Source organism: Phialemonium atrogriseum (genome assembly GCF_030411735.1).
Source record: "Phialemonium atrogriseum strain 8032-3 unplaced genomic scaffold QBC33scaffold_1, whole genome shotgun sequence".
NCBI classification, from domain to species: Eukaryota; Fungi; Ascomycota; class Sordariomycetes; order Cephalothecales; family Cephalothecaceae; genus Phialemonium; species Phialemonium atrogriseum.
This window is the reverse complement of record NW_026848138.1, coordinates 393,622-406,982: the sequence shown is the minus strand read 5'-3', so window position 1 is coordinate 406,982 and position 13,361 is coordinate 393,622. Positions and strand designations below refer to the sequence as shown.

Genomic DNA, 13,361 nt, shown 5'->3' with positions numbered 1-13,361 from the left:
GGCATCGTCTCTAGTGCCAGGCGGGTGCCAGGCGGATCCTTCCATTCCAGCCGACGTCGGAACAACGACGTCTCGATTCTGTTATCAGATGATCTGATAAGGATCCACATGTCGCCATCGGAATCACGGATCTCGCTCTCTCCCTCATCCAACTCCTCTCTACGCCCGTTCTTCAGGGTCTATATGGGCCCATGACAGTCGCGCAAGACAGGAAATGGGTGGGACACGCCATGAGCATCCGTCTACCTCTCGACCAGGGGCTGGCCACGACGTCGGGCGATCCGGGTCGGTTCCTCCCTGATGACCCCGAGAAGCTCGCCTACCTGCAAAGGCTGATCGATGCGATCCTCAACGGGCGCACTATCGCGGCCACGTACAACCTGGTGCTGCTTTGCGCACTGCTAGTTTTCGCCATTCTACACCTCCGGGACACTCGACGAGACCGAAGGAGATGGAAGGAGAGGACGGCCGAGATCGCTTTCTCGGGGGAAGAGGGCAAGGATTACGATGAACAATCGTATGACAATGGCGGAGAGTCGTCATCTTCGTCCAGCAGCACCATACGGAGCGCCGTCATACCTCTGCCCAGCGCCTCTGAGTATTCCACCGAGACGGACCTAGAACGAGTGCCCCTCCTATGTCGACAACCAAAGCGAACGAAAGCCGGCTACAAGATCTTCCGCAACATTGCCGCGTGGTTGACTTACCAGCCCCGGCCTCTGCCTGTCGTAAACCGAGTCCTCCCATCGAATCGCGTCTCTTTCCTCGTCGCGGGCTTCCTGGGCCTGAACGTCTTCTTCCACTTGTACCAGGTACCACTCGAGCCCAAAAATTTGTTCGCCTTCGCCGACCGCGCCGGTCTCATTTTCGTTGTCAACCTGCCGATCCTCTACCTTCTCGCCGCCAAGAATCAGCCTCTGAAGCTGATGACGGGATGCTCCTACGAAGTCCTAAATATCTTCCACCGTCGCGTCGGCGAGCTGCTGTGCTTTGAGGCCTTCGTCCACTTGGCCGGTATGATCATCTGGCAACTATACCTGGAACCCGACTGGCTCCGCATCCAACCCTTCAAAGAGTATCTCCTCGAGCCTATCATCCTACTGGGCCTCGGCGCCTTCGCAGCCTACGAGCTACTCTACTTCACCTCTCTCGGTAGCTTCCGCCAGCGTTGGTACGAACTCTTCCTGGCCAGTCATGTCGTCCTGCAGATCGTTGCCCTGGTGTTTCTCTGGCTGCACTTCCACACCAGTCGGCCGTACGTCACCTTCTCCCTGGTCATCTTCTTGGTCGACCGGCTCGTCTGGCGACTCAGTCTGAAGTCCATGACCACGATCGCGGATGTTACTGTTCTCGAAGATGGCGAGACCCTCATGCTGTCCGTGGACTGGGATATCCCGTCGCCGCCTTCATCATCCCGACTCTTCGCGACATGGCAGCACAACATCCGCGCCGGCTGGTCGCCCACCGACCACGTCTTCCTCACCGTCCCCGCCCTTGGCCGCACCCACACCCTCCAAGCCCACCCCTTCACCATCGCCTCAGCCGCACCACCGATCCCATCATGGACCGACGCGTCTCCTCCCTCCCAAGATGCCCCACCCCTCCACGCCCGCCTCGACCTCCTCATCCGCACCCACAAAGGCTTCACGGCCGACCTCCTCCGCCACGTCCACACCCACCACCCACGGGAAACCCCCTTGTCCGTCCGTCTCGACGGCCCCTACGGCTCCCGCACCGCCCTCGACCTCCTCCGCGCCTCCGACACGGCCCTGCTCGTCGCAGGCGGCTCCGGCATAGCCGTCACGTTACCCCTCGCCTCGGCGCTGCTCCTCCCTCCTCCCACCGGAACCAGCGGCCGCCGTCGTCAGCGCGTCCGCCTGCTCTGGGTGGTCCACTCGCGCGCGCACCGCGCGGCCTGGGTGCCCGCGGGCCGGCTGGAGGGGCTGGTGGAGGCGGGGCTGGAACTGGTCGTCCCAGAGCCGACGGCGGAGGCCGGGAGGCCCGATGTCGCGGGGTTGGTGCGGGGTTGGGTCGCTGATGCGGGTGCAGAGGGGGACGGAGTCGGTGTGGTGGTCTCGGGCCCCGACGGGATGAATCGGGAGGTTGCGAATGTGTGTGCTGAGGGGATTGCGGGCGGGGTGGATCTGAGGGTTGCGGTGGAGAAGTTTGGGTGGTGATACTTTGGGGGGTGTAAGGGGGCATTGCTTGGGTTATGAGATGATGAGGCATGTAAGTTGTTTCTATCTGGGTTGTGGTTGCTTTGATCTTGGTTATGGAGTCAGGGCATGGGATATATGGTTCTGTTTAGAGCTGAGATCTGGGTAGAGACTGCGCTAGAAAGCCTATCTGTTTTGCCGGTTGTGTCGGGGTTCACGCCACTGCTCGCCACTTGGTTCAAGAATAGCTGAGAGGACTTGCCTCTAGCCGAAGTGGTTAGGTGGTGGAAGTTGAACCGCCTCGCGAATATGCCAGAGCCAGGTCAAAAGAGTAGCCACACTGCAATCACACTGCAATTAAGCTGTGTCTCTGCTGCATGGCAGTGAAACAGGATCAACACATGGGAGCATGGGGCTTGCTTGGCACACGCTGTGGGGTTGCAGACAAACTCTAGTGTAGATGATGATCGTCGACGTTCCGCCAGACGGATGACGTTGGTACTGGATCAGCGGCCACAGAGTAGATCTTGATCGGCACCGTGTTTCACGATGGTTTATTTACTCCCTGGGTAGTTGCAGTTGTCGGTGAAGGTTGGTATATTTGTCGGACGGCTTACCTTGGCAAACAAAGATCGACTCTGGTCAGACTTCCTCACATAACCAGATCTGTCGTCGCAGACCTGCCTCTTCTGATTTCCATCTACTTGCTCCCTCTGGACACCACGCGGGAAGAGCAATAATAAGAATTGATCCCGTGACACACCTCGGTGTTACCTGCCACCCCTGCAGCTTTCCCACGTGGCATTCAAGCTCGTATTGGGCGCCAAGACCGTCGGAATCGCAGATGATACCACTCACGGAAGAAGACGAGTATTGCTTGGTGGAGTTAGCGGCAAGATGGCTGGCAAAAGCCCCTAATTAGTAGACAACGTAACCCGGATAAGGGGAGACTAGAGTTGGAATATTTTCTTATTATCATCAACACAACATGCAACCTCTGGCTCTATGTTGAAGCCTGTGCCTTGACTGCCTCGCTCTGTGCTCCCATCGGCGGCTTCGTATTTCTCTCGAGCCACGCCAGGAACACGATTGCAGCGCATGCCAACACTATGCCAAGCGGCTCAAGCACCGCCTCCACCACACCACAGGGAACCCATCCACCGTGACGCGATGCCCTTCCAGGAATCCATCCGGAATGATAATATCTGAAATGCCAACGGTTGTCGGGTACAAGTCTAACCCGTTCACCCAGGCACGGATATTGGTGACCACCTTCCAGTTCCACAGCACATAGTACAACCACCACCAGTCGGAAGTACTGATGTGTGGCGAGTCGGCACCCTGTTGGCTAGCTTAGAGATCAAACGGCCAGAACTGCATGGCTTTTGTTTCACCCATATCTTCGCTGGCAACCTCCAACCACTGTTCCAAGGCCGCAGCCCGAGACTCCTTCGCCGCGTCGCACGCTGCAGTTGGCACCCATCCTCCCCGTTGCAGTTGATTGCCCGCACTAGAAAGTCCTTCAGTTTCTCGGCAGCCTCCAAGTCATCCAGTTGCTTGGCATGTTCAGCTAGTTCCTCCTCGGATGGCTGGTAGGGGCATGAACCAGCCAAGCCAAGCTCACCCCATCTGCGAGACAGTTTGATCAGTCCATCTCGAAAGACGGTACTACTGTCCCGCCATGAAGAGTAACAGTATCTAAATGGCTGGGCTAGGTCTTTATCCAACATTCGAGCGTGGTGGAGTCTCGGTGCCCCTGAGACCAATCTCCCAAGTCTTGATGCACAAATCGACATCTTCTCGGAATTTTGGATCCCAAAGTGGTCGAGGACGTCTTCAAAGGACTCGGGATAGTCGCACAGGTCAGGGGTTTCGCTGGCGCTGAAGAAGATGGGATCAATGCATGCAGCTTGCCAGTCGATAAGCGCCGTAATTCTTGTTGGGTCAGCCGGGTCGACAAAGATATTTCGCTTGTGTAGATCGGGATGGAAGAGTGCCGATTCTGAAACTTTCTGGAGTTGTTGGTTCTGTGCCAAAGCTTCAAGAACATGCCGACTGCGCGCTATGAGTTCCAGGTGTTCTCCCACGGTTCCGCGGTAGGGGAGAGTCTGCGTCTTGGTCTCTGAGGGGATGCGAGCAATGCCGGCATCAAGAAGACCGCGCATAAACTCGTTGAAAGTAGTCCCTGGGAAGAGTCAGCCAATATCAGTCTGGTGCTGGACTAGAACGCACACGGTCCGCGATTTGGCGGTGCCCTGTCATAGAGACGTGGCTCTCCAGGAATGCAAGGCCAATATCTATTATCGCAATGCGGTCCGATGCAAAATTTGCCAGTTAACCCGATGCGTCTTGAATCATCAACGAGGGAATCGACAAAATAGATGCTGCCGTAGGCCCGAAATTTGAGACTGTGCATCTGTTTGACCAACAAAGCCAGATTTTTGACGCATGAGACGTGCTAATAACTGTTCATCTCAGGCCAGAGACCAGAAAGTTGTACGCCTGGCGCATGTTCCATAATGATGTACTCGGTCCCGGCCGGGTTACAAGGATCGTCACTCCAACCGAGCACCTTGGGTACAGGCACCGAGGTATTCTCTCGGAACTATCGACACACAGTCAGGGTCTCAGTCTTCCATAGAGAGGCAAGTTGACTCACTGTACGCTAGGGTAGCCACCTCGGAGTTTGTTACCAAACGTGTGGGACCTACTACAGAGAAAGGAATTCGCGCAACAACCACCAATCCGTTGTCGAGATACAAGATGAAAGCACGGTTGAAGTTCCCCTCCACCTTGACGCACCGCAAGTCTTCCTTGGCGCCGGAACAGGTCTGTACAGCTTTCTGGCGGAGCATTGGGAAGTTGAACTCGACCCTTCGAGCTTGACGCTGTTCCGCGTCATCGCGCATCCAGCAGCCGCTGGTGTATTCGTACGGATCAAACTCATCAACCGACGGTTCCTGTCGTGGCAGGCTGGAGGAGAAACAAACATTGCCTTGGCGGTTCAGTTTAGGTGTTGTCGCTCCTGTGGCGCGAATGCGCCGCAGAAATCTCGACATCATAGTGCCATAGCAACGAGCTGGTTCTGTTCTCAGATCAAAACAAGTAATGAAAAGGGGTGAAAAGATGTGGCTCGTGCTTGCTGATCACGTGGAACCGTGTTTTCCTCTCCTTGCGACTGGGTTTTTTGTTCGCGTTCCGCATGCCACGCAACGACATTGGATACGGCCAAACCACATGACTCTCGAGGGGCAATTATGTATCTGACTTCGTCAGACATGCAAGTAATGTCTTATTCTCGCGTATTTGCCTTACGGAACGGAACGTAAGTAAGGGGGTGCTAGTTATACCCTGCACCTACCGCTCAGGTAGAAAGAAAATCAAAGGCACGTTCAGTTAATGTCATTCAACTCGGAATGTTAAACGTTCTCAAAGTTGAATATTGTTCAGAACTTACAGGCAGACCTGAGAATCTGAGCAAAATCTTGGCGCCCTTCCACCTTTACCGGTTTCGGAAGCCGCAAACTGACATCCGACAGCGTTCTCTCTAATATCAAAAAGCTTGTCCTTGGCGCAGTTGGAGGGCAACTACTGGATATGAAAGACTCAAAAGGTAATAATGCCACCTCAACTAGACGCTACCTCCCCGACGATCTTCCCATCCAGGACATCTCGGAAGATCTCAAAGTTCCCCTCCCCCTTCCTGTCATAGACGGCAAACCAAATCTCCCTAAACCACCCCCCAGCAAACTCGTCCTCGCTCAGCACCTCCATCCAACAATCCGCAACCTCGTGCGGCGGGTTCCTGAACGCGCCACACCCAAGAGCGCCCAGCACCAACATGACATGACCCCTAGACGCCGCCATGCGCAAGCACAACCGCATCTTATCCTTGGTCAACTCCCTCACCGCCGACTCAGCAAAAACCAACCTCCCCGCGGCCCCCGCCTCCTCAACCTCGGGCCTCCTGACCCCCGCCACGCTAAGCACGCTCACGACAGGCCGCGCCCCGGCCCCGGACATCAGCCCATGCCCGTTCCCCATCCCCTCGCGGAACACGACCACGTCCCGCGAGTACAGGCCGCCGCGCGGGGGGAACGGGTAGAAGCGCCGCGACAGCGACGCGGCCAGCGTGCTGCGGAAGCAGAGCGCCTCCTCCTGCGCCGACGAACCGCCCAGCCAGCCGCCGCCGGGGTTCTTGTCCGAGGCCATGTTGAGGACCGCGACGCGGGGCGCCGCGGTGGCGTCGAGCGCGGCTGGCTGTTGGGCCGCGGTGGATAGATGGTTGAGGAGCTGTGCTGCGTCGTCGTCGTTGGCTGTGGTGGATGCGGATGCGGATAATGCAGATGCGCGCGTCATGGCGATGGCGGCGTCGAAGGAGTCCTGGTTGAGGACGCGGATGGGCGTGCCGCGGACGGCGGCGCCCGGGGCCACGAAGCCCGGGCAGGCGGCCGGGTCCAGGGGCGGGAGGTTGGCTAGGGTGAGGAGCTCGGAGTGGGTCGCGTCCAGGTGCGGGAGGTCGGCCATGATGGTTGGGGTCAGGGCCTTGGTCTGCCTTGCGACCGCGGCGAGGGCCCGGCGGCGGTCGCGGTAGGATTGGTCGCCTGACATTGGAGCTGTCTTGGTAGGGAGGTAGGGTAGGTACGTAGCTTAGATAGGTACAAACCGGTTTGTATGAATGGACGGACGGTCGTTGGGAATCAAGTTGAAGTCAAGTGTTGCTTTACAGATACGCTGATGAAGACAAAGTCCTTCTCTTTTATGGGGACAAGTCGGCAACTTGATATCAGGTTGTTGACTTACACCGACGGCAATCCACCTCACTCATCCGGCAAACGGCCTGACTCACGAGGTTGTATCTGGAGTTGTGGGCAATGGCAATCGTAGTGCACAGCCCCGAGGTTATTAGCGCCATAGGTGGAGTTCATAGAAATTGGCCCCACAAGCCACTTTTCGATCACAATCACAATCGGAGATGAACCTAGGATAGAATGTAATCAAACTCGGGACGAAATCTTTGAGACTCGCTAAAGAGAGATGGTCGCCCCTGTCCCCAGTGTGGGCTGAGTAACCCATTTGAAGTTGGGATGACAACAGTGAATCCTGCCAAAAAGTCAGGTTGGGTCAGCAGCGATGACACAGAAGGGGAGGGGACCATTCCGTACGGGAAGGGAAGCAGACCCTTTAGCGAGCGGGTCTCGGTGGGGCCGCTAATGCAAGCCAAACACACCAATGAACCCCCAAGGCTGAATCTCCTAATGCAAGGAAGTGTTAGCGAGACCAATGACACGAGATTCCTTTTTGCATGCCGAGGAGAAAGCCGCGGCCCAAACACGTTCCTCTCGACCACCTGATGGCCCTCCAATACCCCTTCACCAACCATGTGGCCCGGCCATTCCAGCCAAGAATGGCCTTCCTGCCTGATGGTTGACATTCAGCGCGCATGGCGGTAAGCAAGTAATTATGCAAATCATATCGACCACTTTTGATGGTTTGAAATGAAGCTACCGAGCCGCTCCTGGCTCCCAGACATTTCGGTATTATTATCGACAAAGGGACGCTGCTTACAGTCATGCATGTCGAGCAAAATTAGTCAAGTGGTATCAGTTTCAAAACAACAAAGACACCGAAGGCACACGATGGTCCTTCCTCGTAAGCCCCTTTCCTTTTTCTCCCCTCCCTTCACTCCCCAGATGGTAACCAAAACCCGCCACGTACATGCATCATGTTCCCGTCTAGTTCAATTTTGCCGTGACGAATGGGGAAGGCGTGTGTGTGTGTGTTCAGCTCTTATTTCTGCTCCGGGTACGCCATGCCGGCCTGGGGCTGATACTGGTCCTTCGGCGCGGCGTTGAGCTGCCGGTACGCGACCTCCTTGTCCTGCTGGACGAGGGTGCAGCAGCCGCAGCAGCAAGAGATGGCGAGATCGGACAGGCAGTTGCCCTCGAGGTGGAACTTGTCGCGGATGTCGGCGCGCTGCATCGCCGTGGCGACGCAGGGGATACCGACGCAGCTGGCTCCGCAGAAGAGGAGGCACTGTGTAAAAAGGGAGCGGTTAGCTGGGAACCTGGGGGAAACGAGAAGGAAATAGGAGGAGAAAAACGAACCGAGGTGTTGATGGGCTCGTAGCCGGCGAGGTTGGCGTCCTTGCGGATGCGGTGGTGGGTCTTGCCGAAGGTGACGCAGGGCAGGCACCAGGTGATGAGGCAGAGGTCAATGGGTTCGAAGCAGCTGAACAGACCGGCGTGCCACGGACCGGCGTCCTGGGGGGAGGTCTGGTTGAGGACCTCGGAGGGCCTCGCCAGCACGTCGTTGACCCGGATCTTCCAATCCTCCACGTCGGCGTTGTCGATGGGGCCGGCGGCGGCGACCTGGTTGTTCTGGGGAGCGGCCATTGCGGGAAGCTGTTGTCTTGTGTTGTGTTGTGGGATGAGGCGAAGGTGTTGCGAGCGAGTGCTGGCGAGAATTACAATATATGAGACGGCGAGGAATAAGGAGCGAATGCCGAGAGAATGCGGGAATTGGATTGGAAGCGAGGCACACACCCTCCTTTTAAGCCTTTGAAGGCGTCGAACCAGCGCCTGCCGTGGGAGGTCATCTCACCAAGCCACGGGGTAATCACTCGAAACTTCCCCCGTAATTCGCTCTATTCCGGCATGTCCTGACAGGGATGGATTTTCAGCCCTTTCAGCCTTAGCAGTCTCCACCTGGCTAACCTTGCCCAATACAGGGCTAGTGAAATGACGTGGCGCATTTTCGATGCAAAGGTTGGCCGTCATGCACCAACTGTTTGGTTCACCAATCTGCGCACGGAATGCCAGTCTCGTCCTAGGCCGTGTTTTTTTGGCGATAGTGGAGTCTGGGCAAATGACTGCAGGGGGCTGTGAGGAAGACCGAGGTTTACCCTTCAAGGCTTCAAGGGTTCCTGGTCCGTTTCAGGAATCTTTTCGTGCAAATCATCAAATCATGAGGATAAGCTGCATGAATATTTTTAACCGTTGGTAACGGGACGCCAAGGATCAGCAGAAAGGGGGATCTGCTAATAATTAATGTGGTTCTCGTCACAGACTCAGGGATGCAGGTTCGGGATTGGATGCATCACATCACGAGCGCGGCTTGTTGTTGAACCGCGTTACGGAGCCGCTGCCGAGAAAAGTCGGCCGACATTTATAAGCATCAGAACTCTTCAGCAACCCTGTCCGGATTCGTCTTCTGCTGACACCGACACCGGTTGCTGACCGGTGGATCAAGCCCCCCGGTAGTTCTGCCTCTCCTCCACGCTCATCTGCGACCAGACCTTCTCACAACTAGGGAACATCTTTGGGAAATAGTCTAGAGAGAAAGCGTCTGCAAATTTACCACCACACGATACTCAGATGAATGGTTGCTGTGAAGAGCTATAGATCTGCATGGAGGCAGCCTCGCCTGCGCCGCCTTAGATAGACCTAATTCCACCGGCGAACCCATGCAAGCTCGTACGCCCTCTCCGAGTAGTCAGCCCACGAATTTCTGGGTTGACACGGCACATCACTAATCTTCCGGGCAGTGAAAGGCACTCCTTGGCCCACGCAAGGAAGGTTAGTCTTCCCGTTGAAGCTGGCCAAGTTCTCGGCGTTGAATTTGATAGTCCCCTTCTCTGCCGTGGATTGAATCATGCCCTCGCCAGTCTCACGACAGTTCAACTTCAGTAGATATCTGCGTGGCTGAGCAGCTCCTGCATTGGACTGCTTTGGCGGGCGGTCTCGAGCTCGGAGGGCTTCAGTCTTCCTCTTAGAACCTCTCGTGGGCTTTTTGTCGTCCTCGTCGTCCTCGTCGTCCTCGTCTTCCTCGCCGTCTTCCGAGTCACAATCAGACTCGTCGTCGTCCGAGTTCGATTCAGCCTCGCAATTCAGCGGAGAGCAGTACCGCTCCATGGCGCTGTTTTCGGCGCTGATGATCATGACTCCCTCGAGAACTCTGAAATTGAAGCTTGCTTCGAAAACACCAGGTTCCTTGGTCTGCCGGATGTCGAGATTTAGGTCATTTGCTTGACCGGGCTACCCCTCTTCGATTTCCTCGCAGTCGATAGTGTAGCTGCCCACGGGCGAATATGTCTTGGGACACCGGGAGCCTTCCTTCCGTCTGAGAGTATGAAGGTACTCTGTGTGCATTTCTGCCCTCTCATTCTCCCTCCCATCCTCCGCGGCCTGGAGCTCCTTCGACTCCTTCTTGCTGTGACGCTTCGCTGCTGTGCTCACAGCTACCGAATCCCAGCCCATAAAGATGGTCTGAGTCTTAGGCCCCAAACCCGACACTTGGTGCAGACCCGCGATCCTGCTGGCAGCCTCGCGCATCTGACTGGCGCGATACAAGCTATGCCGATCAAGGGGTATGCTTACAACTGTGGTCATTTTCGTGCGATCTGGTCAGCCGGAAGACAAGAAGTACCTCTCCATCCTTCGGGGGTGAGCTTCGGCAAGAACATTCCCCGGAAAGAGGAACCCTCAACTCGTTCCACGCTGCCAGGCTCGGCATAAAACCTGCCATATGAACAGGCGAAACCGTCCCTGATAACGTCATCACGGTGATAGTAAGACATAGCGACAAGTAGGGCTTGATCCCTCTCGATGATGACCGGGCCCTTGCTGCTCCGCGACAGATATGCGATGAAAACCCTAGGGCCTTAGAAGTTTGACTTCTGTAGGGAAGTGACGTGAAGAAGATGCCGATCAATTCGGAGGGCAGCCGTGCAGGAGCTAAAAGGCGGAACAACACCACCGCGTAAATTGTCTGGAGCTTGGTATACATTCATAGACTGGTCAAGCATCATCGTAGCAAGCTGCTTGGCCGTGATTTTTAGAACCGGAAAATAGACCTTCAGCTTCCATTCAGCGAATAACCATCTCCATTTGACATGAGCGTGCCAAGGCCCTGTAGCAGCGTGATTGGACTTGGACCGGGACTCGCTTGAGCTGAGATACTCGAGCAGCGCCTGAAAGAACGAGATGAGTGTTCTGGTCCCACGCCAAGCCGACGTTGCTCATCTACACGCACGACACCTGCGCGGAGCACGTGTCGTCTCTCACCCGCGGCCTTAGTCACGATAGCGCTGAGTACCTCGACGTCCAGGAGCGCTTCTTCGGCCCGTAAAATGGCCGACTTCCCAACTACTGGCCTGGGTAATCAGCTCACGAACCTGAAATCCAGCCTCTTGCTCCCCTTGTCAGTCGTCGTATCCAGATAATTCTGCCTCTCCTCCGCGCTCATCCGCGACCAGACCTTCTCCCGGTGTCGGTTCCGGAGGTGGTAGTACACCTTCACGCCGCAGTACACGACGATGTTGAGGCAGTTTATCCCGATCAAGACCCTGTTTCCCCTCCTGTACTCGGGCTTATCGTCCTTGCGGTAAATGTTGGAGCTGATGATGGACTGCAACTGCACCGCCATATTGTAGAGGGCCGCCGAGACTGTCCGCGTGCGCACCGTGTTCGAGTTCCGGCTGCACCAGCCCACTTGCATCGGGTGCGGTGACGGGTACGACAGGAGCACCACCACGAGCGCGTACGATGCCCAGCGGCTGGCATCCGACGGGAGGACGGCCAGGCTGATGAGGCACGGCAAGTACCAGAACTGCGTGAACAGGCCGGCGAACGCGCGTTGGTTGAACTTCTCGGACAGGTAAGTGAGGAGAAGCATCTAATAGTAGTTGACACCAGTCAGTCATTTTACCAGCAAATCAAACCTTGGTCGAATGCTTCGTCTCGCAGCTTACATTGGCCGTCGTTGCCACCTGGCAGGGAATACTGAGCAAATTAGAGTTGAATGTGTCGAACCCCAGTTGCCTCAGCGTCAGGGTCAGATACTGATCGGGCGGGCCAGACGGCATGCTGAAGGTCAGGCCGATGATGTAGATGGGCCATATGTCATAATCGCAGAGGGACTCCCACAGCAGCTTGAAGCTAATCGCCTGTCTGTTGTGCATGTCGCTCTTGGACGGGTCGTCACGGAGGATGCGGTTGACCATGATCTTCTCTTCTCGCTCGGTAAACCACCCCTTCGGCCGCCACCACGCCTTCGTCTGCGTGGGTGAGGGGCACATCATGAAAACGGACCAGATTCCGATGAGGAGGGTTAGGACTCCCTCGAGGAGGAATAGCCTGCACCCCGGGTCAGCTTGCTTGACCACGTAATTAACCCCAACTTCTGGGCAGGGTGGGACGAGTTTACCATCGCCAACCCTCTTGTCCGTGGACGCCTCGGAGGCGGAGGATGCCGTACGCCAGCAACGGTGCGACGACGTCGGTCAGTCGATTGGCCATCCAGAACAAAGCCAGACGGAACGGGAGCTCGGAACCCTTGAAGAAGTAGGAGAGGTACTGCATCGAATCATCATCAGCAGCCAACCCACTCGGTCAGGTAGAGTATGACCCCGTACCAGGATAACATCGGGGATGAATCCTCCCTGTATAATCCCCAGAAGAGCACGAGTGACCAAAAAGGAGGTGCGTCCTTTAAGCCAGAACTGCGAGCCACTAATAATGCTCCACAAGATCATCTGAGCGGGAATCCATCGGTCACTTCGGTTATGATCTCCATCAGTGTGGGTTCCACAGGGCACCGGCATGCACAGGGGGGGCAGAAGTAAGGGGACTGCTTACGGGCCGATCTTCTTACTGATGAGCTGGGATGGCAGCTCGGCAAACAGGAAAACGGTCCGAAAGATGGTGGTGCCAAGGTTGTAGTCATTGGTGTCGAGCCCCAGGTCATCGAGGAAGTTATCCGTGTTGGCCTGCGAGATGTTGCTCCTATCGAGGTCGAGAGCGAAGAAGGCGATGCACGACCACGCCGTGACCTTCCAGTCGATGCGGGAGATCAGCCGCCGCTCCTCGCCCCAGGTCCACCGGAAGGACGGGTCGAAGCGGTGGGCGTTCTCGTACCGCGGGTCCGGCTGGAAGTACCGGGCCAGGTCCTCGTCGTCGAACACCGACGGTTGCGTTGCCACCTCGTCGTGCCGGCGCCTCTCCTCGGCCCGTCGCCAGAAGCTAGCGATGGGGTGCGCCGGCGCTTTCGAGTTCCGGAGCTCGGCCTGCTGTGAGAGGATGCGCGCCCTGATCTCCTCGATGTCGCCGGCCTCGGTGGACGCGCTGCTCCCGTCCTTTGGCTTCTCCGCGTCATACGGCGAGGCGACCGCAATGACGGCTACCTTCTCGGGGTCGGACATGATTG

At 56.6% G+C, this 13,361-nt stretch overlaps 6 protein-coding genes across 6 annotated transcripts; 1 reads left to right on the top strand and 5 right to left on the bottom strand.

Moving 5' to 3' along the window:
* Window positions 1-230: 230 nt before the first annotated feature.
* Window positions 231-2,469, top strand: QBC33DRAFT_582675 (uncharacterized protein; the record flags this gene model as incomplete). Its single annotated transcript, XM_060431353.1, has 1 exon — window positions 231-2,469. One exon carries the CDS (start codon window positions 231-233, stop codon window positions 2,175-2,177), a length of 1,947 nt encoding a protein of 648 aa, XP_060288438.1. The 3' UTR covers window positions 2,178-2,469.
* A 1,040-nt stretch (window positions 2,470-3,509) lies between these two features.
* QBC33DRAFT_574881 (kinase-like domain-containing protein) lies at window positions 3,510-5,215 on the bottom strand (the record flags this gene model as incomplete). Its single annotated transcript, XM_060430786.1, has 6 exons — window positions 3,510-3,605; window positions 3,668-4,341; window positions 4,389-4,614; window positions 4,657-4,754; window positions 4,816-5,098; window positions 5,147-5,215. 6 exons carry the CDS (start codon window positions 5,213-5,215, stop codon window positions 3,510-3,512), a joined length of 1,446 nt encoding a protein of 481 aa, XP_060288437.1.
* A 398-nt stretch (window positions 5,216-5,613) lies between these two features.
* QBC33DRAFT_2500 (uncharacterized protein) lies at window positions 5,614-6,914 on the bottom strand. Its single transcript, XM_060422990.1, has one exon. The coding sequence runs from the start codon at window positions 6,765-6,767 to the stop codon at window positions 5,784-5,786; it is 984 nt and encodes a 327-aa protein (XP_060288436.1). The 5' UTR covers window positions 6,768-6,914; the 3' UTR covers window positions 5,614-5,783.
* Window positions 6,915-7,635: 721 nt separating this feature from the next.
* On the bottom strand, window positions 7,636-8,915 carry QBC33DRAFT_520591 (PLAC8 family-domain-containing protein). The gene is made up of 2 exons (XM_060426389.1): window positions 8,264-8,915; window positions 7,636-8,192 (listed from the first exon to the last, which is right to left on the bottom strand). Exons 1-2 carry the CDS (start codon window positions 8,549-8,551, stop codon window positions 7,947-7,949), a joined length of 534 nt encoding a protein of 177 aa, XP_060288435.1. The 5' UTR covers window positions 8,552-8,915; the 3' UTR covers window positions 7,636-7,946.
* A 686-nt stretch (window positions 8,916-9,601) lies between these two features.
* QBC33DRAFT_582673 (uncharacterized protein) lies at window positions 9,602-10,097 on the bottom strand (the record flags this gene model as incomplete). The annotated part of the gene is made up of 1 exon (XM_060431352.1): window positions 9,602-10,097. A coding segment is annotated over one exon (496 nt), but the record flags the coding sequence as incomplete, so codon positions are not given.
* Window positions 10,098-11,318: 1,221 nt separating this feature from the next.
* On the bottom strand, window positions 11,319-13,356 carry QBC33DRAFT_574873 (major facilitator superfamily domain-containing protein; the record flags this gene model as incomplete). The annotated part of the gene is made up of 5 exons (XM_060430785.1): window positions 11,319-11,831; window positions 11,908-12,292; window positions 12,363-12,511; window positions 12,571-12,712; window positions 12,794-13,356. 5 exons carry the CDS (start codon window positions 13,354-13,356, stop codon window positions 11,319-11,321), a joined length of 1,752 nt encoding a protein of 583 aa, XP_060288433.1.
* Between the last annotated feature and the right edge of the window lie 5 nt (window positions 13,357-13,361).